General features: G+C 33.9%; 1 protein-coding gene across 2 annotated transcripts in view; it reads right to left on the bottom strand.

Annotated features, from left to right (window-relative positions):
- LOC145260526 (proteasome activator complex subunit 4A-like) overlaps positions 1-26,204 on the bottom strand; it is a 220,073-nt gene that overhangs the window by 98,218 nt on the left and 95,651 nt on the right. For both annotated transcript variants that reach the window (XM_080118719.1, XM_080118720.1), the window contains exons 12-16: positions 25,674-25,860; positions 23,074-23,163; positions 22,373-22,437; positions 20,035-20,191; positions 1,649-1,747 (exon numbers count right to left, since the gene is read on the bottom strand). In XM_080118719.1, coding sequence (XP_079974845.1) covers positions 1,649-1,747; positions 20,035-20,191; positions 22,373-22,437; positions 23,074-23,163; positions 25,674-25,860 — 598 coding nt within the window. The remainder of the gene's footprint in view (positions 1-1,648; positions 1,748-20,034; positions 20,192-22,372; positions 22,438-23,073; positions 23,164-25,673; positions 25,861-26,204) is intronic.

Consider the following 26,204-nt stretch of genomic DNA (forward strand, 5'->3'; position numbering starts at 1 on the left):
TCTGATTAAAGAAGGAACAATGTGATTTTGACCAAAGTTAAGATCCTTATACGGCCAACCATCACAAGTGCATTTGAGAAGCTTATCATCACACAAGCAGAAGGGTCCAGCATATAAAATCAACAGTAGGTTCTTTGATAAACAGGGGTGCAGCTGAAATGAATGTTTCTAACATTGCAAGTGCATTTAAAAAGCTGGTGATTCTATATTGAATGAATGAATCAAAATATTGAATTTCAAGTAAAACAATTGATAGCTATGTAATTGTCGTGGCACGAATAGTAACATATCCAAAAATAACAAAAAAACAATCGGATAGAAAAATAATTTTTAATGAAAAAAGAAATTTGTGAAACGAAAGGAAATCACTATATTACGCTTAGTAAAAAAGAGATAAGTTGATAAAGTGGAATAAATTAAGTTCTGTTGCTTACATCACGTGACGAATGTAATTCAAAATGTTGGACAAATTTTATTTCCTATATAAACTTTATCGAAAACTTTTTTCTAATTATTTTTCTACCTTATCGTTTTCTGTAAGTGTTGCATGTATTTCTATTTGCAACATGACAATTACATAGGTACCATTTGTTTTACTTGAAATTCAATATTTTGATTTTCAAATTCATTTGTTCAATATAGAAGAACCAAAAAGTTTTATCACCACACAAGCGGAAGGGCCTAGCATATAAAATCAACAGTATGTTCTTTGATAAGACAGGGGTGCATTTGAAATGAATGTTTGTGTTTAGAGCACAATTGAATCGTGATACATGACTTTTGCATATCTAAGTTGGATTCAAGCCATTATATAAAATTAATTTTATAAAATCAACAGTAAATTCCTTATAGTGCAATGTTGACTACAATATATTGTGAACTAAGTCCTTGTGGGTAGGCATGTGACGCTTCCTTTCAGTGCACTGCAGTGAGTCCCTGACTAAAGCAGACAATCAATTGATTTGATTGAAAAATTGGTGAAAAATAAAAGTATTGGAAATGTAGAACATTTGTTGATCCTCATTCGACCCTGAGCAATATCAGGTCTCCCGGCTAGTATATATACACATGTGTATATAGAATTTAATTCCATAAATATTTATCATTGATTAATGGGGGAAGCAAATAATAAACTGTTTTTTTCAAATGTACTATTTATATGCATATAATTTTGGAAATGGAAATATATGATTTGTACACTTATTTTAACAATCTAATAAAATTAAATAGAAATTAATTCAATATCAACATATTTAAAATTTTAAAAAGGTATAATATAATTTTTTTTTTAAAGTTTGATTTCATAATCGCTAGTCCAAAATAACATTCGGGCCAAGCTCAAAAGTGTAGTATCTGTTCTGATGCTACACTTCAAATTTTTTGTTCTCTGTTAGTGGAGGAGAAATTCTTCACGACTGAGAATTTTTATTTTTGTTCCTTTTCTTCACATTAAAAAAACGACCCTTGTGTCTCACTCTGCCTTCGTGGGGAGGCAAAGTAAATAGGAACATTAGGTTAAAAAAATAAAGTCAATAATTTCAAACAAAATGGAGACATAGGATTATGTACTTGGGAAAAATCTTGTCATTTAATCAATCGTAGCTGAAAAAAAAAAAAAAAAAAAAAGTGGTAAAGAGATTTAGAATACCTTGACAGCAGATTTACAAAGGTTAGCCACAAATCGTCCACCAACATGCGTCTCATAGTAAGTACGGCTGACAAAGTTGAAGAGGCAGGATAAGGCTGACTGAAATGAGAAAAAAAGTTTTGTAGATTTTATATTATGTTTCGAAATTTTTGAGATAGGGATGGATTATTTGTATTATTCAAGGACCCGTGACATAGTACATAAAGTACTTGATAAAATTTAGTTATAAATTTGGAGATTGAGGTTCAGTCCTTAGTGCAGGCAACACTTAAAAGCACAATTGTGAATTACTTAAGACCGGTGTTACCAATTTAGTTGCTTTCCCTTTAGATCTGGAGATTTTGTTTGGAATTCAGTAGATAGAATTTAAATCTAGTGGCTAGTGTTTTTTCCTGGAAAATCTGGAGATTTTTGACATTCATACACCTGCAATTTAAAATTTTAAAAATGAATAAAAGCGCTTGAAAATACTGTAAAAGATAAACAAACTTATCCAGGTAGGTAGAAAAATAATTTTTATTGCCTTTGGTAACAATTATTTGTTAGCTACTTGTTTATTTCACTATTTTTATTTTCTGTTTACCATTCTTAAAAATTGCTATCAGATCGATTTTTCTAAGTACATTTTTTAGGAGGTGAGAGGCAGAAGCATCTATAGTTTGAAATAGGATCTAAGCACTTCTCTTGATTTAAAATAAGTATTTACTTATTAGGTAAGAATGTAGGAAAGTTAACTGTTGAAAATTGTGAAAAGAAATTTAAAAAAAAAAAAAGACATACCAGACACTATGGCATTTAATTATCCATTGACCTGTATACTTTTAATATGCTGAAACTAAGTTCTTTTTTATTTTAAAATATGTTGTTCAAAGCAGTCTTTAACAGACTGAAAAAAGACCAAATAGCCGCTTATCACTTAATTCCTGAAAAGTTATAAACAAAATAACTTATTCTACCACTAACCCTAAATTTGAGTTGCACCCCGAAATTAGTCATAGATTTCTTTACAATTTTCCAGGAATGAAACTAATGGTTAATCGACAAGCATCATTTATTTGTTGTAAAGGTAGCTAAAATAAGTGAAATAAATAAACTTAAAAACAGTTTCAGCAGGTTTAAAGATAGATAATTGAATTTTACTGCCTTTGATATATTTGATTTTTGTTGGCCAACATTCATGTTATCAATTTTTACTCATTTTTCTAACATTTATTATTACATTTGTCAACACCTCAGCGAAGCTTCAGTTTATGCTGCACAGGAGATTTACGTAACTGAAATATGAGTATTTTATTTTAAAATTTATTGGGTTCATTTTTGAGTGAACATAAAAAAAATTTCCACATGTAATAAAAAAAAAATAAAAAAATTAGCATTGCAATATTTACTTGCTTTTTCAAGATGACAAATTTAGACACAAGGTTGGTTTTTAATGTGGTGAAAATCCTGTTCCCCCTTAAAATTGGTACTCGGGATAGGGGTAAATTAAAAAAAGTCCTTAATCTTAAAGGATTTCTCCTTCAATGACCAAGGACAGAAAAGATAAAGTATAGTATCAAAGCGGATACTATACTTTAATGTTAATTTTATTTTGAAAATTTAAAAACTGAAAATAAAGATTTGCAAAATCGATAAATATTTAAATTGCAAAAAACGTTTTTCATTTTTAAAATAGTCAAAACAGACAAAAATATACTCAATTGTGAATCGTGGTGGGCATGAAAAGTGCTGCCCAATTTAATGCAAAATGGCACCCATGTTTCCAGGCTTTTGGCTCAAGACTATTAACCATTTTTTTTTCTATGGGAGATAAATTCTGTGAATTTTACTCTCTGAGGTGATTTTGTATGGTTTTAAAATTTAGCCAGTTGGACTAAGGGTTAGAGAGAGATAAAAGTTTAGTTACCTGTCGCCAAAAGTTATAATGGCCAAAAAAATAAGGAATCCTTTTAATATAATGATATCTGAAAAAGTAATCCCCTACTTGCATTCACACACAATCACCTAAAAATGCAGAATCTCATTTTTGTTTTTAAGAGGAATAACTAAGGGTTCTCATCTACTATTAAATATAATTTATTTTTTAATTAGACAAACTTTCAATAAACATTGATTTTATGATCTATTTCTTGCAAAACAAAATATACCCTTCTGTAAAAAACAGATAAAACTAGCTGATAAAATTTGGCAACTATTCTGGGAGCGAACCACATCAATATAATCTAAAAAGAAAATATATATAAGAGAAAACAGAATATTTTGTCTATTCATAATATTTTTTCAAGCAAATTAAAATATAGTGTTTTTCTTTATTGAAGATATTTCTTTCACTTCAGCAGTTTTTGTAAATTTCAGATGGCAACAGTAACAAAAAGTAAAAAAAAAAACTTCCACTTTCTGGAGATTTTTTTCTTTTGATCTAGCAGGTTTGGATAATTTCAGTTGGCAACACTGTTTAGAACTTCTATCCAGTTATGATTGACAGTATAAGAGCATGCTACCACCATAGATTAAATAAAAGGTTCCATTTGAAATTCTGTAATGATATCAGAGTAAGATAGAAAGGTTTCCAAGTTTGTCCCAAGTAGTCCGAAAAAGCCAAATGATATGGATGAAAAACACACATTTAGAAGTAAACTTTTTATAAAACAATAAAAAGAAATTAAAAATAAAATATATTTAATAAACAAAAAACTTCTCAGAAATCATTTATATGCAATTTTTTTTTCTTTAAAGTTCAACATTTATAATGCAATTAGCATGGGTGCCTGGCGTTGCCCGGGTATTTGGAGATGTATGTTGAGCAAAAAAGCAATCAATTTTTTTTTAAACTTTGACCCCTATTATGACCCCTTAACATTTATTGTTTTGGGCTCAAATCAAGCTATTATGTTAGATCCATGTCCAAGGAACCTATATCTAAAATTTCAATTGTTTAAACTCAAAATTGTTCGAGGAGTTTGGTAGAGTTCTCAAAGGTCAAATCGTTGAACTTTGACCCCTTAATCGCCAAATTTCTGGCTGAAAACCGATCACATCGATTTTCCCAAATCTCAGTACCCTGTATATCAAATGTTGAGTCTGTAGACTTAAAATTGACGGAGTTATTGCATAGGGAAATGTACACACACAGACAAACAGATATACAGACACATTCACTTTTATAGATGTATAGATAAGAGCAAAAAAAAACAAACAATTTATATCGGCCATCTATAGAAACAGCTGCCACTTTTAATACAGAACTGTATTTCTAGTGCCAGTAATATCCCTCATTGCATTAATATAGGACCTCCAACAAGTTTAATTAACAATGACACTAAGTTTTATTCATAGTAATTCACAGAAGACTTTTGTTGTATCACAGCTTTTATGCATGGTTAAACAATTACCTCAAACTAAAATCGAAACTAGACAGTGCTTCTAACCACTAGGTTATATTGTATATTTGCTGAGACTAAGTGAAATCTCAATATAATTAAACATTGTCAATTGCCCGAATGCTCCATTTGTTTACACAAAGAGCAATGCATTATAACTTGATGGTAGTTGACGATTTCACTTACCAAAAAGCTTAACTCACAAAAGGGAGCATATTATATTGTACCGACCCCCCCCCCCTCCACACAATAAAATTAGCTTTTAGATTACTCGGATTCAAAAATAAATCACCCTACTCCATAATAAACATTTTAATCAAACAGAATATACATTAACAAATATATACACCATAATCACATTGACACACTAGTTCTTGTTAGATTGCCAAAATTAAGCAATGTTGAGCCTGGTCAGTACCAGATGAGTGACCATTTGGGAATACAAAGTGCCATTATGTAGGAGAATGTCGACACTTCCCTGCAAGAACTGCAAAAACCTAACATCGTTATTTTCCCTGACAAGGATATACATGCGATAAGGAACTGTTTGTGAATTTAATATTCCCTCGACACTTCATCCTGCAGAGGAAGCTGGTTCAACCCACCTAAGGTAAATGCCATACATACACATCAGCTAATATCAAATTCATACTAACTAGCTAGACCTGTGGAAATTCCACAGTGGCATCTTTCATATGTTATATATTGCTACTGGGCATTTTGTGAACGTTCGGTGTGAATAGAGACACCATGATATTATTGTAGCCTTTTTGTTAAAACTATAAAAGTATTTATCTAAATAATCATGTTAATGTAGTGTCAGAATATATCTGGTTATTACGGTTTATCTTCAATATTCTTATAGGAGTCTGTCACATATTTCCATTGCATGGACGCCCGGTGTGAAGGAAACCCCACAATATCTTTAGACAGAATAGCTACTATCCTTGGATTTTAGTCAGGAGACCAAGAAAGTATACTTTAATTTCGCATACTGCTCAAAAGAGACATTTTTTATTTATTTTCATTTTTTTATTTTACATTGGGTCTTCAGTGATTGGGAGATTCTATTTATTAAAAAGGAAGATAGAAAGTGATAACTAGAGCTAGGACAACAGCATATTCTTTTCATTGTTTTTACTCTCTAGTGTATATCCATTGATATCTTATATGCTTTTATATGAAGTGATGTGGTCCTCAGTTGATTAACTGTGTTGGATATATACTAGAGTCAAAACAATAAGAATACTCTGTTGTCATAGCCCTAGTGATAACATACTACAAATTAGCATTTCTACATACTAATTTAATGTTTGTAGTATGTTATCACCTATCCTCCTCTAATAAATAGGATCTCTCAAGCGAATAATTTATAATCTGGAAACTGATGTATGTACGTTAATACTATGGTATTAATAAATAGCTATCGAATTCACGCTAATACCAAATTTGCGATAATATCTGCATACAAACAAAAGAAATCAACAACACTGATATTAATACACAAATCCGGTCTAAACACTGACATGTTTTTTTTTAAACCAATAAAGATTTTGTTTTGGTTATCAACAAATTACTTATACGCAACACTAATAAGAAGTTAATAAGTTAATAAATGCATCTATGTTAAAAATTAGATATTAAAAATAAAATAGAAATTTATTTTTGTGTACAGCATATATACAGGGAAGCATCATCAAAAAGATAGTTAAAATAAGCTGAACATTCAAAAAGTTTTACATTCATTTTTATCAAAAATTAATTTACAGTATAAACATGCACACTAAATAGTCAACTTTTTTTGTTTTTGTTTTTACATAGGAATCACTACTTATCAAGTCCCAGAGGCCACTCGAGGATAAGGGTTAATGGGTATACATTAATCATTGTGATTATAGCATATTAAACATAAGTAGTGGGAGTTTTGTAAATTGGATTACTTAGGGGGACGGTTTATCAAGAACTTGTTTACATTGGACGAAGACAATTAGATTGTAGTCAGCCAGAAAGCAGGCAAACGGAAGAGAATTCCACAGGCGTGCAGTTCTAAGAAAAAAGCTTTGTTCATGTAATCTACATTTAGGTTTAGGCATATTTAGGTTTACTCTATATCTATTGTTGATAGTGGTTTTGGCTAGACGAGTGTTTTTTGTGAAAGTTTGGCAAGGAGGGACCATCAGCTGAGCACTTGTAATGAAAATAATGATAAAGCAGAGATAGGCTCGCAACATCTCTTCTGTGGGAAAGAGGTTGCAGGGAAGAGAAAAGGGCATCCTCCACTAAGCTACGAAGTCTATTTCGAACTGTCAAGACAGGATAAGCTGCTTTTAGCAACAGTACTACATTGTTGGTCGTACCTCGCTTTTATATAGGTAGAAAATTGCATCAGAAGTGAAGTATTTACTGTATATAGAAGGATCCCACCATTTAATGTACATGTTCCATTTCAGATCGGGAGTAAAGGTCAAGCCCAGGAGCTTGTTAAAATATCTATCAGAGAGAAATGATTTAATAATTAAGACATTTCCAGCTATACCATAGCTGGAGATCTTGTGAAGTAGACTGTTATGCCATACTTTATCAAAAACCTTTGATATGTCAAGAGCAATTGCCCTAAAGAGGAAGACTCCGTCGAGAGATTTGCTAATCCTATGAGATAACTGTAAGCACGTCTGCTGTAGATCTAGCAGAACTTAAACTATATTGCATATCACCAAGAAGGTTATTTTTGCGGAGATGGTTGACTACTTCTCTATTTAGCAGAGATTCTAGCAGCTTACTCATGACACACAGGAGACTTATTGGTCTGTACTGAGAGGGAGATGAGCGATCACCTGAATTCTTCAATACAGGGCATACTGGTGAAATTTTCCAAGGTGTTGGGAGGCATTTCTCCTTAAGACAATGCTTAAATAACCTTGTACATATGGGCGCTAGTTCTGGTTGAAGCTTTTTGAGCACTGTAATTGGAATGCCATCAGGGCCAGTTGCTGTACTGGAATCAAAGTTTTTGATTAGCTTGGCAACATCATGCATAGATATTTGTATGTCGCATAGCGTGTTTACAGATACACGAGAAAATACTGGGGTTTGGCGGCCTTGGTCATAAAGGGTAGCATTAGCTGCAAAATTCTTGGCAAAGAGATTGGCTTTGTCTGATGCTGACGAGATTACCTCAGGTCCATTGATAATAGTTGAGATAGAGCAGACACTTCTGTTGAGGATTCTGTTTGCTATTTGCTAGAACGGATGGGAACCAAGCCGCTGGTCAGCTACCTTGGACTTGACGGATTGAGCATACAACTCTCTCGCCTTCTTTATTACTTTTTTTACAATGGTTGCTGGCGGTCCTGAAAGCGGCTTTAGTCTCAGTACATCTATTATGTTAAAAGCAGTGGAAAAAGTGATTTCTGTGCGCAATGGCAGCAGCACATTCTGGGGAGAACCACGGCTGGCTGTTAGTTTTTTGCTGGAACTTTTTCGAGGGTATGAAACTGTCTATACCTACAGTTAACCATTCTGTCAGGTCTGATACTATAGAGGACACATCCTTTTTAAACATGGTTTGGTTTGGTTTTGTTTTGGCTTAACGGCATATCAACCCTTTTCAGGTTATTCAATGCCAGACTCAGGATTAAAAAAAAATAAATTATGTATTCAAAGAACTTTATGACGTCAAGTATCAATCAATTCTGTATAGTTCAATAGTTTTGTTTGTTTTAATATCTAACGATCTTCTTTTTTTTTTTTTATTAAGTTTTATATATCCTCATATATTCATTCATAAGGTTTAGTTGGGTTGATTCAGAGAATGATTTATATTTTTGTAAAGATCCTTGTTACTCTTAAAAAGGATAATATTTCCTCTAGACAGTTGTTTTTGAAAAGTTTCTTCATGCTGTTGTGTTTGAGGTATTGTTTTCTATCTTTATCTAGAGCTCTACATTCCACAAAAAGATGTTTAATGGTGCAAGTTTTCTGGCAGAATGGGCATTGTGGTTGTTGTTCTTGTTTTAGAATGAAGGAGTGTGTGAGTTTTGTATGGCCAATATGTATTCTAGTTATAACGACTTGTTCTTTTCTGGATTTGGGGGGAGTTTGTCTCCATTTTTCCAGTATGGGTTTGATTTGGTATAATTTGTTATTTGTGTTGTTATTCCATTGTCGTTGCCATTTTGCATGAATTAATTGATTAATTTTGGGTTTGAAGTCAGTATATGGTATGTTTATTGTATCTGGTTTTAAGTTTAGAGCTGATTTGGCCGCTAAGTCGGCTCTTTCATTTCCTCTTATCCCAATGTGACTTGGGATCCAACATATAAATATTTCTTTGTGTTCGGATAATGAATCAATTCTATTTGTTAGTTTGATGATTAGTGGGTTTTCAAGTTTTTTGTTATTCAGAGATGTCAAAACGGAAAGTGAATCTGAAAAAATTAGGAATTTCCTATGTTCATCTTTTTCTATAATGCTGAGTGCGAGGTCGATGGCACATATTTCGGCAGTAAAAATAGAGCTTTCTGTTGGAAGAGCTTTTTTAAGAGTTTTTTCATTCGACACGGCAGCACATGCCACTCTATTATGGTCTTTAGAGCCATCGGTGAAAATAGGTAGATGGTCTGAATATTTTAGGAGAATATCATAGGCTTTTTCGTGGTAGATATTAGGGTGGGATTTCGCTTTTGGGAGTTCATTCAAGTTTAAGATTACTTTTGGTTTTTTAAGTATCCAAGGTGGGGTTTTAGGTAGTATATGTTCTTGGATATTTTCTACAGTCATTTCTGATTCCTGCAGTATTGCTTTCATTCTAAGACTAAAGGGCTTTATGGCCTTTCTTTTTGCTTCAAATGCCTCTTTATATCTCGGATTGAATGTAGCTTCATATGCTGGATTATTTCGTTGTGCTTTTAATTTAGTGTAATATTGTGCACCCAGTTTTTGACTCCTTATATTTATAGGGATTTTGTTGGCCTCTGCATGGAGGCTTTCAACTGGGGATGTTCTAAAAGCACCGAGAGCTAACCCCAGTCCTCCATGGCAGATTGGATCTAAAATCTTTAGGTAGGACTTTCTGGCTGATTGGTATATAAAACTACCATAGTCGAGTTTTGATCTTATCAAAGTCCTATATAATTTCATTAGTGTTTCTTGATCGGCTCCCCATTCTGTATGGGCTATTACCCGTAGTAGTTGCAGTCTTTTGTTGCAACTATTTCTTAGATTCTTCAGGTGGGGGATGAATGACAGTTTTTTGTCAAATATAAGGCCCAGGAATTTGTGTTGTTCTACGGTGGGGATTATTGTTCTTCCAAGCTTCAATGTAGGATCATTATGAAGTTTTCTCATGTGGCAGAAATGAACGCATTTGGTTTTTGATTGGGAAAATTTATATCCATTTTCCATTGCCCATTTGTCTAATTTATTTAAGCAGTGTTGGAGTTTGCGTTCGATGGTGCATATATACTTTGATCTGCAGAACACCAGTAGGTCATCTACATATAAAGATCCCTCAACACCAGGGTCCAAACATTTCACTATGCTTTTCATTTTAATATTGAACAGTGTCACAGATAAAATGCTACCTTGAGGTACTCCTTCCTCTTGATTTGTGGTGTCTGAGTAAGTAGTTCCAATGCGGACTCTAAACTTTCGGTCAGATAAAAATCCTTTTATAAATTGTGGGAGTCTGCCTTTTAGTTCAAATTCGTGCAAGTCTCTCATAATTCCATATTTCCACGTAGTGTCGTAGGCCTTCTCCAGATCAAAAAATACTGCTGATAGGTGCTCATTTCTAATAAAGGCTTCCCTTATGGCTGTTTCCAATCTAACCAAGTGATCTGTTGTGCTTCTCTTATTACGGAATCCACATTGTAGGTTGGAGATAAGGTTGTTGGTTTCTAGGTACCAAACCAATCTATCATTTATCATTCTCTCCATTATTTTGCACAAGCAGCTAGTCAGTGAGATTGGTCTGTAGTTTTGTGGATTCAAATGGTCTTTTCCTGGTTTTGGTATTGCTATTATTGTGGTTTGCCTCCACGAGTCAGGAAATTCACCTTCTGTCCATAATTTGTTGTAAATTTTTAGTAGCAACTTCAATGATTCCAAAGGGAGTTGTCGCAGGAATTCGTAATGGATTTCATCAGGTCCTACGGCTGTGTTGTGGGATCTTTTAATAGAATCTTCTAATTCAGTTTATGTAAGTAGTTTATTATAATCTTCTAGGTTTTTTGATTTAAAGTTTAGTTTGTATTGTTCGATATTTTGTTTAATTGTTATAAATTTAAAGTTATGGTTTTGGTTAGATGAGTTTTGAGAAAAAGTTTCGGCTAGTAGGTCTGCTATATTCTTTTCATCGGTTACTCTGGTGTTGTTTTTAAGCAGGTGTTTAATTGGTGTTGATTGATGTTTACCTGAAATTTTTCTAATCATCTCCCATACTACTCTCGGTTCTGTAGAGGAATTTAGTTTATTGACATACTTTTCCCAACTCTCTTTTTTAGCTGCTTTTATTACCCTACGAGCTTTAGCTCTATTTAATTTGTATTCTATCAAATTTGAAGTTGTGGGTTGTTTCTGAAATTTCTTCAGTGCAATTTTTCGCAATTTGATGGATTCCTGACATTTATTGTCAAACCAGGGTCTGTTGTACCGATTAGATGCTGAAGTTTTAGGGATGCATTCATTTGCAATTTCTACTAGTGTTTCTGTAAAAAATTCTACAGTGTTGTTTGTCTCTGAATCATTCAACTTATGTCGACATTTTTCTTTGTATAATTACCAGTTGGCCTTATTTAGCTTCCATCTGGGAAGTTTTTCACTGTTGAATTCTGGAATTTCTATCACTAATGGGAAATGGTTACTGCAGCAAGTGTCATCATATACTTTCCAGGTTAAGTCCATATATAGTGATGAATCACACAAGCTAAGGTCAATGGCTGAATGGTTTCCACCAGTTGGGTTGATGTGTGTAGGTGTTCCATCGTTGAGGAAGCATATATCGTTTTCATTGATAAATTCTTCCAACGTTTTGCCCTTTTTATTGGTGTCTTTACATCCCCATAGTATGTTATGACTATTGAAATCTCCTAATAGGGCGAAAGGTTTGGGTAATTGATCAATCAATTTTTTAATCTCGTTTTTATCTATGTCATCGTTTGGAGGTATATATAGTGAACATACTGTCATTGGTTTATGTAGTGTGGCATTAATAGCAATTGCTTGGATATTGGTTGTTATGTTTATTTTGCTATGGGGTATATCGTTTCTGATTAGAATTGTTACTCCCCCGAAGGCCCTGCCCCCAAAGTTATGAGTGAAATTAAAGATTTCATATTGCTTAATATTAATTTTGTCTCCTGGTTTCAGAAAAGTTTCTTGAAGACACACCATTGCAGGGCGCTCCTGCGCTAGTAGCTGAAGCAGTTCATTCATGTTTGTTTTTAAACCGCGACAGTTCCACTGGATTATTTTTTGTTTTTTGTTAGTCATTGGTATCAGATCTTCGGTCTTCTATGTCCATTTCTTCAAATCTGTTTTGTGTAGGGATTCTTGGTCTGGAACTTGAGCGTGATCTGTCTAGTTTTGTTTTAGTTTCTTTTTTGAGTGGAGGTTTATTTCTTTTCTCTTCATGGGCATATTTTGGTGTCTGTTTTTTCCCCTCTGTAAGTGGAGATGTTTCTATGGGTGTTGTATTTTGGGGTTTTATGGGTTTATTTGATTTAGTTTTAGCTTGAGAGGTTTGTTCAGTTATAGGAACTTTTTTTTCATTGTTGAATTGTTTTATAATTTTTTTAAATTCTTCCATAAGTTCCTTCATTTCATTAAGTAATTTAATAATGTCCTCGGATTTAATGTTGAGTGAATTTATTTTTGTTTGTTTATTTGGTTCGGTAGTTTGCTGTATGTTTTTTTTGTTATTTCAGAATATTTTGCATTTTCTGATAGTTTGCGAGCTTCTTGGAAGGTAATATTTTTTGTATATTTTATTTTGTTGATTTCTTTTTCACTCTTCCATTTGTCGCATTCTTTTGAATTGGCGCTATGGCCTTTTTGACAGTTGATGCATTTTGGCTCTTTTTTACAGTCTGTATGAGGTTCATTATCTCCGCATCTTATACATATTGGAGGGCGGGTACACCGGTCTCGATGGTGTCCGTATCTCTGGCAATTGTAACACCTGAGTGGGTTTGGTATGTAGTGTTCAACGTTTACCATTTCATACCCTATTTTAATTTTGTTTGGAATTTGGTGAGTATTGAATGTTAAAATGTAAGTATTTGTTTTTATTATTTCGCCAAGTTTATTAATTTGGACTCTTAACGTCAGTGACGTTTTGTTTTTGTAGGTTAGTCTGAATTTCTTCCAAGGGGCACAGTGATAATTCAGTACTCCTGATTATGCCTTTGCTAATGTTCAGAGATTTGTGAGGGTAAATTTTAACATTTTGATTGTTAAAACGTTTCCATTTGGAAATTTCAACAGCATATTTTTGGTTTTCTACTTCGAGAAGTAATGTACCATTATTTTGTTTTTTAACCATTTTAGGTTTGATGCTAGATAGAATCTTTTCAATTTTGAATGGGGATATCTTGGTTATTGGTTCCCCTTCAGTTGCTTCTATAACTATGAAGCGGGGAACATTCTGTTTTTTTTGATGAAGCTCTGTTTCAGTGTCAGAACTACTGGCATCAGATACTTCGGTGTGGTTTCTTTTTTGAGGCTTTCTGGATTCCATTAATATATTTGGTTTGTTTCATTTTTCATGCTCCCCACCCACCTCGGAGTCCTATATGGGAAGTGTTGGGGGGGATACCCATTCGCCCCAACCCAACAGGGATACAGGAAAAGTATACTCTTCTTGCTGGTGGATTCAAGCACCTGTGGTTCTTCAATTTCTTTCTGAAGGCCTCGTTTTCAGTAAGAATTTCAGTTTTTCAGTCGTGTTTAGTCCATTATTCAGCAAGTTGATTGGCCCTCCAGCCACCGCTTACTAAATCAGTTTATTGTATAGTGTGGGAAGTGCAAGCATATTTTCTTGTTATGTCTGTCTGATTTAGGGCTAGGCGTGACCAACTGATTGATTAGATCGGGCCTATCCAACCGCCCGTCTTAGCTTAAGTAAGGGCCAAAGAGGTGTGATGCATCTCATGTCCTTAAAATATCCTGGACATGATCTACTCAACCACCAGGATTCCGTTCGTAAGCCTTACGGGATGCCAACCACGGTCAACAGGTGGCCCCATTGAGGGACTTATACCCTCTGCAGGGGGGCAGTCGGCATATTCTAATGCTCCACCGACAGAGTCAACCGGGAAGTAGGGAAGGAAAAAGAAAGGAGGGGAGGAGGGAAGAAGGGTTGTTGTTTTTGTTTTTGTTTTTCGTATAACATAATTAGGTTTTACAAAAGAGAATAGAAAACAAAAACAAATCAATGTAGGTGCATTTCGTCTCAGGAAGCCAATAGACAGCCTGATCTGGTAGCACCAGTTTTAAACATGGAACGCAGAGGTAAATCTGATATAAATGTACAGAAACGATCCACAATATACTGTACGATGGAGAGGTACATCTGAGGACCTATAGTAAATAGTTTGTTAACTGCTACATCACTACTGTAAGCGGATCAATGCCCGGTGCCAAAGATATTTGCGGCCAAATCACTTTGGCACCAGGCATTGATCCGCTTACAGTAAATAGTTTGTTAACTGCTACACTATTACGTTTCGTTTTTATTTTAACTGATACAACAGAGTGGTTAGAAGATCCCAGTGGAGACAGAACAGAAGATGAACATAGCTCAGGGCAAGTTGTGAGAAAGAGGTCTAGGAGACTTGCATACTGACCGTCAGTGTCAGGGACATGGGTGGGTTCATGAACAATCTGAGTGAGGTCATAAGCAATGGAGAAATCGTGACAGAACCTCCCCTTGTCATAGGTCTTGTTTGAGTGGGTTAACCATTCCACATTGTGAACATTGAAGTCTAGACGTGAATGTTTGCTGAGAGGTATGCAGACAGAACATGATCAATTTTCTCAGATATGCTTTTAAAGATAGTAACTCCACTGTTGTGGGGGGGGGGGCGATAGAGTGCAAATATAAATGCAGTAGTGTGAGCAAGTGCAACCCGAAAGCACATGTAGGGTAAGTTAGGATCTTCTCGAGAGATTTCCCTATCACTTGCTGCAATTAATGCTGGAGTCCCTCAGGGGTCCATCCTGGGCTTAACTCTCTTCCTAATCTTCCAAATCACATCTTAAGATCATTTGTAGACATTTCTGCTGACGACACTGCCATCTATGACACACATCAAAGGCTGTAAATGATTAAGTTCTCTCTCCTCTGATCTTGAGCACGTAGTAAAATGGGGAAAGAGATGGCTGGTTACTTTTAATGCATCTAGAACCAAGCTTCTATCTTTACATCATCAATGCTCTGATCCCCATCTGTCATCAATTGAAATGAATGGCTCTCATCTTGGGGAGGCCCCATGTTTGACAACCTTCTGGGCTTGACCTTTACTCCCGATCTGAAATGGAACACGTACATTAAATCTCTTACCAAGGTCGCTGGAAAACTGGTGGGATCATTCTACCACTCCAGCAGATATTGATGCAATTCTTTATCTATATAAAAGCCAGGTACGTCCAGGGATGGAGTACTGTTGCCACATCTGGGCAGGAGCTGCTAGGAAGATCTTATCCTGCTTTAACAGAGTTCAAAATAGACTTCGTAGACTAGTGGAGGATGCCCTTTTCTCTTCCCTGCAACCACTTTCCCACAGAAGAGACGTTGCGAGCCTGTCTCAGCTTTATTGTTATTTTCATGGCAAGTGCTCATCTGAGCTCCAATCTACGGAGCTCCTCCCCGCCCTCGCCAAACTTTCACAAAAAACACTCATTTGAAACCACTATAAATAATTTCCCCTACTCTTTATCTGTGCCTAAACCTAAATGTGATTGCCATGAATAAAACTTCTTTCTTAGAACTGCATGCTTGTGGGACTCTTTTCTGTTTGCCTGCTTTCCAGCTGACTACAATTTGGTTGTCCTCAAGTCCAACATAAACAAATTCTTGATGAACTGTTCCACTTAAGTAATCTAATTTACTAAATTTCCACTAATAATGATTACTATGATATTATCCTATTGACTACTGTACACTCACTAACCCATATCCTCGAGTGGCGTCTGAGCCTTGATCAGTGGTGACTCATATGTAAAAAAGTGAGTAATATTTATTAGCGAAAATATGCACATAGAATTGAAAATATATGATTGTAAGTTAGGCCATGTAAAAAAAAAAGTGTTTTTTGTATAACGATAATAACTGCCTTAATAAATGAAGGTTCATACTGAGAGTAACCTACTTAAAAAAAAAAACTGCATTGTCTGCAGATAAACTCTTTTGAGTGGACACTATCTAACCATTATCTCTGTAAAGCAAGGTTTGAAACCTGTTAGCTAACCTTTTCAGTCTTTATCTTTTGAGACATTTAGTTTAAAAATAAATGTGGTCTTTATAAAGCCATAAAATTTTATACTACACATACACGTGAAATAGACAAAGGAAAAACAATTAAACGCAGGAAGAAATAAAGAGATTTAAAATCTTATTTGATTTTATTTCTTCCTGCATTTATTTTCCCTGTCTTTTTTATACATTCTGTCTTCATAACATGTCATTTTATAATATAGTGCATATAGTATCCCCTTATACATATACATGTATGCATTCAAGCAAACTAAACTACATTAACCTCATACTTGTTAATTAGAATGCTACAAACTTTTTTCCATGTTAGTAAAATTTTTTTAGTTGAACAAAACTTTAAATGACCTTTACAATTTAAGTTTGAATTTTGAAGGACTAATTTCAAATTATTCACCTGAAGAAATTTACCAACAGAAATGGTTTATGACATTATAAAAAATGAGATCATTCGATCACCAGAGGTGAAATGCAAAATTGTAATTGAGAAATATATGTTGGTGGTTGCCAAAAATAAAAATTTACTCGCATGAGTTTAATCATATTTTATGTCTCTGTAAAAATCTAATTAATGATTAATAAAAAAGACGAGCACCAAATAGATTATCTATAATATAAATCTCACCTGTCTGTTTAAATGTATGTATGTATGTATGTATGTCTGCCTAAAACTTTCCACAGAGGCAATGGATTTTCACAAGATCGGTATCGTTTTGAAGCACGACCTATTGGACGACAAATATCGAAAAATTGGCTAAAAGCATTAATTCCTTCACCCTCAATTGAGCACTTTTCTACAAGGAGGGGTCACTTTTTTCGCCAATATTTTCAAAAGTTATCCCTACTTTTTGATTGACTAGCCTTAATTTAAACCTTTGCCACTTCCGGTTTGGCAATGGACACAACGGCAAAGATGTCACTTTTTTTTCCACATTCTTTTCCTCTTTCGCGGTACGTGTTTGAGCCTATCTACAACCACTTTTTTTTTTTGCTCACCACACACCTCCAAACACATGGCCAACGCTGGGCACCTAGGCTAGTTTTAACTAAATTTTGCAACAAGTCAGTGCAAAATAAACAACAGATCATGGTTAATTTTTATTTTGATTGTTAAAGTTTCATATACAAATTACATTACATGATGTTTTTGCAGCAGAGAAAAAATATATCCAGATGCTTCTTCAAACAAATATTTTATAAATAATGTAATTCAAGGATATCCGTGGACAATAATAAATGAAAGCTAAACTCAAGATGAATTTTTTTAACCTTTATTACCTTTTCTTGTTAATACCTTGCTATTACCTTTGCTTATTAATAAACAGAGAGAAAGAGAGAGTTGAGTGATAGAAAGGAGAGTGAGAGGCTCTGAATAAGAAGGGGAAGAGTTAAACAACATACAAGTAGTTTGTTTTTTTGAATACAAAAAGGGGGAGACAATTCAAACTATCAAGATCAAAATGGATACAATTTGGTATTAAAATTGCTAAAAATCATAAAATTTTGATATTCTTAGTTCAAAAAACAAAAAATACCTGTTTTTTTTTTGTTTTTTTCATAGGCATCACCACTTATCAAGGCCAAGAGGCCACTCGAGGATAAGGGTTAAAGAGTGTACAGTAGAAATTGGACAATATAGTAACCGTTAGTAATGGTAAATTTGTTAACTTATATGGAACGACTCATCAAAAACTTGTTTACATTAGACTTGAAGACAACCATATTGTAGTCAGCTGGAAAGCAGAAAAACAGAAGACAATTCCATAGGCGTGCAGTTCTAAGAAAGAAGCTTTGCTCATGGAGTCTACGTTTAGGTTTAGGCACAGATAAAGAGTAGGGGAAATTAGTGATAGTGTTTTCTGCTAGATGGGTGTTTCTTGTGAAAGTTTGGCGAGGGGAGACCATAGAATGGAGCTCAGCCGAGCAATTGCCATGAAAATAACGATAAAGCAGAGACAAACTCGCAAAATTTCTTCTGTGAGAAAGAGGTTGCAGGGAAGAGAAAAGGACATCCCTCACAAGGCTACGAAGTCTATTTTGAACTCTATCAAGGCAGGATAAGTCCTTTCTAGCAGCTCCTGCCCAGATGTGGCAACAGTACTCCATCCTTGAACGTACCTGGCTCTTGTTATATAGGGGTCTTATTCAGAGAGAGTCTTTGAGTCTTATTAGTCTTAGAGAGAGTTTTAGAGAGAGATGTTGAAAGAGTTCTAGAGAGGGATGTTGTGAAAGAGATTATTCGTTCCGTGTTCGTGTTATGACGATTCATATATATAAAAAATATGTTCATTCTTAGGTTAATAGATGTGTTGCTATGTGAAGCTCTTAGAGTGAGTAGCTAGGGTTCAGACAGTCTTAGTGTAGATATGAGATGTAGATTCACATTGTGGATATGAGATGTGTATGTCACGATATTTTATAACACAGACATATAATAACAATTCACTTTACCTTTTTGTAAGAATCACAAACACGAGCTTTATCAAAACACATGATGGGTTTATTTCTTCACGACCGGCCGTGGTTTTCTCATCAAGAATTCAAAGCTTCACATATTAAGTTTAAAAGTGATCGTCTCACTTCTAGACGTTCAAATTTCAAACTCCAGACTCTCTCTGAGTTTCTCACTGACTGTCTCCCTAACTAACTCTCACTTCCTATATTGAGAAATCCATGCATGTCCAGCCTCGTGAGCAAAATGCGCGAGTCGCACATTTCCCGAACATTCTGATTTTCCAATAACCTATTTTTTCTTTATTTTCACAAAGGAATTCAACCTACATATCTAATTTATTTAGCCCATATTTTATTATCCACATTCTTTCTAACAATTGAATAGTTTATTTATTATTTATTTCATCAGAATTAACAATTTACTGGACATTCCATTTAAACCTATTGTTCTTTAAAACTTATATCCAAGGTTCAATTTCTGCTTTCTCTCATTTTATTTTCATTTTAAGTAATCTCTCTATTTTTATACTTACATGAAAAGGGGACAGCCCTTATCATGTAACAGCTCTTATATAGATAGAGAATTGCATCAGCAGTGAGATATCTACTGGATCGATAGAAGGATCCTACCATTTTTCCAGCGGCCTTGGCAAGGGATTCAATTTACATGAGTTTTGGAATATTATAGCTGTTCTGATTTTTCTGTATTTTTGTTTTAAAAAAGTGTAATTCTAAATAAACCCTGAAAAAACATACTGTTTCTTCACACACTGAAATATTTCCTTTCTATAAACATAATGGATTACAATCTAACAAAGTATTTAAAGGGATTATACGGAACAAATTCTTTTACACATTTCATCAGATAGATCTCCAAAATGTCATTGTAAATTTTTTTTCCATTATTTCTCAAATCAACCATCCTTAAACTGTTTTAAACTAGTTTTGAATATCATCTAACACGTGCAGACATTTAACATATCATGATATTTTTTTAATAACAGTTATTTCCCTTGAAATAAAATCAAAGAATCTATGGATTTCACTTTTGCAATATTTACCTCAAAGATTGGAGTAGAACACTGTTCAAGAATGGATTTGAATGTGGATGAAAGGCCAACTTCAAGTAACGTCTGCTCAGGATTAAGGTTATCTTGTGCGGAATTGGTGTGTCCATGCTGTTCTTCTTGGACATTATTTTCAATGAGAGAAAAACCTCTGGAAAACAAATAAAAAGTCTTATTAATTACAAGCATTTTTGGAAAGAAATGGAAGTGAATCACATTTTTATTGTAAAGAACACTAGCTATTACTGTCAAACTCTGAGAATCTGACTTAATTTCATATATTAGATCAAAGTTGGTTACAAGATGTAAAATTTCATGATTATTTAATATATATTTTAAAACCATTTCATTTCCAGGAATTTTTATTAACTGGAAGAACCATTAAAAATAATTATTTCCAAACAAAAAATTTCTATTTCATTATATTTATACCGATAGAACAATCCAATTTTTTCTAAGATGTCAAATTCATAGAATTGTAAAATACATTTTTCAGATGCCTCAAGGAGATCTTCAGTGGTGCATTGTCCTCATTGCCAATTTTGAGTTTTGCATCATATTGGCTCAGATAGCAATCCCAAAATGAACTAGATAGTTTCCTTGAAAGCTGTCAGCAAGAATTGTAGAAAAATATTCAGCTTGGGTTTAATTTTAGTGCAAAGTATCCACAGTTGCACCTTTAAACTTCTAAAACTCTTTCTCTTAAAACTACACGAGCAAATCAAAAGTTTTGAAAAATTTTAGTAACCTAAAAATGTGAAGGTGTTACACTGCAATGAAATGTGATATATTGAGCTTGACTGATACGCTCAGAGTTCTGTACGTCAAATTTGTGGCAGAAACATGGTTTTAGGTTTACTTGACCATAACTGTTAATTGAGATTCTTACAAGTCAAGCAAAATTCTTCAAACCACCATCGGGTTACTGTGTGATACTATCTCCCACCCCGCAAAATGTTAGGAAATGAAAAAGAGGAAATAAGACTACATGGCTGCAGATGTTAGCATTTAGAGGATTGTTTTCTGCGATCGTGACACACATCTATCCAGAACCCAACTGATATTTATGTTTCATTTAACTTCAGTGGAATTTCTTAGAACTCAAAAAGCTTGTTTCTTAGGGCTAACCCTTGATCTTTATATGAGGCACATAGATATTCGAATATTCTATTAACGTTCTTTTAGCTCTCAAACGTTGAGTTAGAAAAAAAATTAACATTAATTTTCCTCTCCTTAACTGACTAGTTAATTATGTTATAGAATATCTTTTTAGTGATCTTTTGGTCTTACCGGAATCCAGGACAAGAATTCATCTCGTCTGGTGTAGTATCCAGCTTCGTGCTGTTACTGTAGTTAACATCACATGGAGAGGATGCACCATTACGTGTATAAGTTAGCCAAAAGTGGAGATCTTTTTCATCTGCGAATACTGTTATTTTGAATATTTAGCGAGGGTTTACTTGTAGGGGGAAGTATCCTCATGCCAGGTTGTCCTGACAAATTTGTCTACAGAGAGACCTTAGACACTCAAAGACAGTGTCCAGTAGGCATTCAAGTTCTCAGAATGTGTCGGAGTCTGCGTTTTCATTTGTGTTTTGAGGTGTTTAATTATTTATACTTGTGAGATACTGAGTTCGCTCCCTCAACAGTTACCTATTACATAACATCATTTTTCCTTTCTTCTGCAACATTATAGCACACCTTAAAGCAAATTCCTGAATTGTACTATACTGCACACACATTTTTTGAGATTTTTAAATAATTGCATAATGTGTCAGCAGACCAATAACCAAAATATTACCAATTACAGTGGATCCCTTCCATGGCTTTTTGTACTTTTTTAGGCCAAACAAGGTATATTACCATTTAGATGTAAGGGGCTATTATTTGGGATCATGTCTGTGGACTGCGGAGAATTGAACAGCAAGATGACCGTTTACATTTAAACTTCTGCATGTTAGTACAGTCAGGAAAGCAGGAAATGAGATAGGAATTCCAAAATCTAGCTATCTGAGGGAAGAAACTATTAAAATAGAAAGTTTTTGGCATCTAGAGACCCTAACAGTGAAGAAGTAGGATTTTGCTGCTTGTTGGATTAATCTTAAATATGTATATCAAGGGGGGGGGGATGTGTTAGGTCATCAGAGCACATTTACTTAAAGTATTTATAAAACGGGCACAGAGATGTGTGTGACCTATCTGATTTAAGACTTGAACTTCTTTTGTAAACTAGCATCAAAATCAAATACAATTGTAGAAAAAAAAAAAAAAGTAAATACTGATGGAACTCCTTCCATTCTAAAAATTCTGTTAAAACTAAAAACTGTTGTACCTATGCATGAACTGCAGCACAAAATCTTCAAACTGAGCACTTGCAGAGCAGAGCTCTTTCTCAACCTGAAAAGAAAAGTAAAAATTAGTTTGAAATCCAATTTTAGATTAGATTGTTTTTATTTTATAGCATATCAACCCTTTTCAGATTATTTAATGTTGAATTTTGGAAAAAGTTTTATGCTTCAAGTTCTTTATATATTCAAATATTTATTCATAGTGTTTGGTTTTATTTTTTTGTAGAGGAAAATTGTTTTTGACTTTGCAGAACATGATTTCGAAATTTTATGAAAAAAATAGATACAGACTATACAAACAAAAACAAAATGTGTTAAAAAAAAAAAAAAAAAATCAGAATTTTTCCATTTTAATGAACTGTTTAATATTTATTAAATAAATATTTTTTCATAAGGAACACAAGTTTTTTAATCAACATAACGATCTTTAAAAAAGTGGAAGTTTGATGTAATTTTAATTTTAACCAGATAACGTCATAGGAATTTTTTTTTTAATGCAGCTAGTGTTTAATATAATTAATTTCACATGCAGCATTTTGAGAAAAGAATATTAAGGACTCCTAATGTGTTATTGACCTCTGTGTGTGTGGGGGGGATAGGTAGCATAGAGTCTGAACATTATTTACAATTCTAATTCTTTAAAATCATTTTGAGAAAACAAAAAGAAATAGACTGTGATTCTTACATCACTGAGGTCATCTCGTGTGTGAATGGCAGTTGAGCAGTCAACAATCGGCACCAATGATACAAACGTGGAAATCATTTGGAATGTCATCTGGAAAAGATAGGACACTCATTGGCGAATTGGTATACAAACTTAAATGACAAGAGAAAAACAACAGAAGTAAAAATTAAAAATATGTATTTACAAGAAAATTAAAAGGCTATTCATTATCGTTGTCATTGTCTGGTTTTGGTATTTAAGGTGCTGCGAATATCTTGGACTCCAGGGTGAACAACACCTGGCAACATCTCACACCTGCTCTCCATATGATCCAATCCAAAGGTATCAGTTGTGTTGCAAGTCAAGTCATTTTGTATCCATTCAAGCCAGGTTTTCTTTGGTCTTCCATGCATCCTCATGCCTTGGGTATCCATATGTGTTATTGAGTTGATATAGGAGGCCGCATGTTGTACATGGCCAAACCACCTGAGACTGAGTGCCTAAGGTTTCTGAATTTTGGAGATATGGTTTGATTATTTGGATTTTTCAGACTACTGTTCTCATAAGAATCCAGTAGTGGATGAAGTACATAGTAAATTTAGTTGCGAGTTACACTCTTCTGGAGGTTGAAGGTTCAATCCTGAATGTGGGCCACATTTAAAATAAAACTAAATTACTTGGGATTTCTACTCAGTCATGGCCGACAGAACGAGAGCATGCTATCCTTGTTGATTAAGTAAAGGATTCTGTTTGAAATTCTGTGCAGATTACTGAGTTTGGCAGAAGATTCCCCAAGTCTAACAGAAAGATTTCAAAATTTGACACGATACAACTGAAGAAAGTCTGAGATTACATTGACCAAGTATGTGTAAGGCATCCAAAATTTCAACAAAACCAAACATGGCTGAAAAGATTCTGTCCTCTAGCTTGCTGCTATAGGGAAACTTTCAGTCGACTTCTATCGGAAGCATTGTATTGGTGGGATTTTGGATGCCTTACATGCTCTGCATCTTAGTTTGGCCATGTACAGCATGCCAACTCCTGCATCAACTCAATAACATGCATAAATACCCCAGAGATGAGGGTGCATGGAAGACCAAGGAAAACCAGGCACCTCTGTGTCTGGGGTATTATTGAAAAATATAATTTGGAACAAGATCTAATGATACACTAGATTAGTTGCTGTAACCTGTTGGTTCAGTATTTGTTATATATATTATTAAATATTCGATAATTATTGATAAAAATGGTTTTACATCAAAGTATTTTCTTTGAAAAATGTATATCATAAAGGATAGCTTGACAATATTTGAAAAAAAAAAAATATATATATATATATAAAAGCTCACTTTGTAATGTCATTTTCAAGTAAATATATTTCTATCTTGATAATAATTAGTTATCTTTTCTTTAATATTTTTATCCACTCTTCCCCCCTCTATCTTTTGATCATCTGTATCATTCACTTTCCTCCATTACTCTTCGGATCATTCGCCCTTTATTGGTTTTATTTTCAATAACAAAATGTTCTTTATCCACATGTGGGTTTTTTATCATCCTTCTCTGATGCGACAGCTCCTCTTAATCGCAGTTTTGTCTAGTGGTTGCTATACAAATAAAACTTCTTTTCATGCAGGAAAGACACAAGGAGACATTAGCTGAGAGTGTTTTTTTATGATTTTATTTTTGGAGAGAATTGACAAACACTGGAAAGACAGACTAAGATTAAATTATTTCGTTACTTTCTTAATTTAAATGAAATGGTGATATGTATACAGATGTTGGAGTAACATTTTGCACTTAGTGATTATCAAACTTTTCTACATTATTGGTCGACTGTCTTACGCAAACCATGACATATGCATTATTAGATATCTCCTAACAGACTTCCATAAACTGCACTGCACTCAATGTGACCCTTGTCAAAATCCATACTAGCTAACTCAATGGCTCTTGACAGAATTCCCAATGTGTAACATATTTGTGTCATTTATCTTTCTGACATCATTCAGAGTGCAGAGTGACAAGCAAGCAAAATGAGTATGGTAGACAGTTTTTTTTAGTAAGTTTTAGTAAAATAAAGTTAAATATAATTGTCATATTTTGCCAATTAAAGACCAATAAAATAATTGTTTAGATAAAGCATTTTAATTCAAAAGATACAAATGTTATAGTAAGAATATAGGATCTTTTCAACAATTCCATCTCCAACCATCAATTGACTGCGAATAACAGTTCAATGCGCATGGAAAATTACAGATTTTACACCTCCAAGAATTGGCTTATTAACCAAATTATTTCAAAACTGTCAGGTAGCTTTATTGACAAGTTGCAATAGTGTTTATTTCTTCAGTCCATATGAAATTATTATCAATCATTTACAAGACTTGTTGAATGCATTTTATGAACCCAACAGTCATTTTCTGTCTAAGCCACTGTGTCTATACATTACTGTATGAACTTACCAAACTTTGTAGGAAAAATAAAGACATTCGGCTTGAGATGCAAAGTTAGGAATCAATTACATTTTTTAAGATTTATATGCACAAAGGATGCAGCAAATGCACCGAATTGCATCTTAAAATTTGTGAAACAAAAATGACAAAAAGATATCAACTTACGACAGATTTTTTGAAGTCGTTTGGATCAATGCCAGGTAAAGAAAGATTGAGCAAGGGCAGGATATGTAACGGACCTTCCGGATACCATTTCTTAGCCCTTAACATTGGACGGCACACACCAACAATACACGTCATGCAGGCAATTAGACGATGAGGTTCTGTCAATGTTTCCATTGCAGGATACATTCTGGAAATAATAAGGTGGTTGCTTCGATTAATACACAAGTGAAATATGATATTTCAAAATAAGAAAAACTATTTGATATACTTAAATATCAGGCAAAATTATTTGTGCACAAAAAATTACGGAAAATTATCAAGTAGAATTTTAATAAAAAATTATTTTACTACTTGTAGTCAAATTCCGAAGGATAAAACCCCTTGGTGTTTTTATATAATGAAACTAACGTTGTCATCTCCTCTGAACAGGATATACACATGACTGGTGACCACTTGTAAAATTTCCCTTAGTACTCCCTATTTTGGAGTAAGCTGGTTCAACTCACCTAATGCTATTGGCATATATATCAA

Source organism: Euprymna scolopes, chromosome 36, assembly GCF_053919585.1.
Source record: "Euprymna scolopes isolate OS-2025 chromosome 36, ASM5391958v1, whole genome shotgun sequence".
Classification (NCBI taxonomy): Eukaryota; Metazoa; Mollusca; class Cephalopoda; order Sepiida; family Sepiolidae; genus Euprymna; species Euprymna scolopes.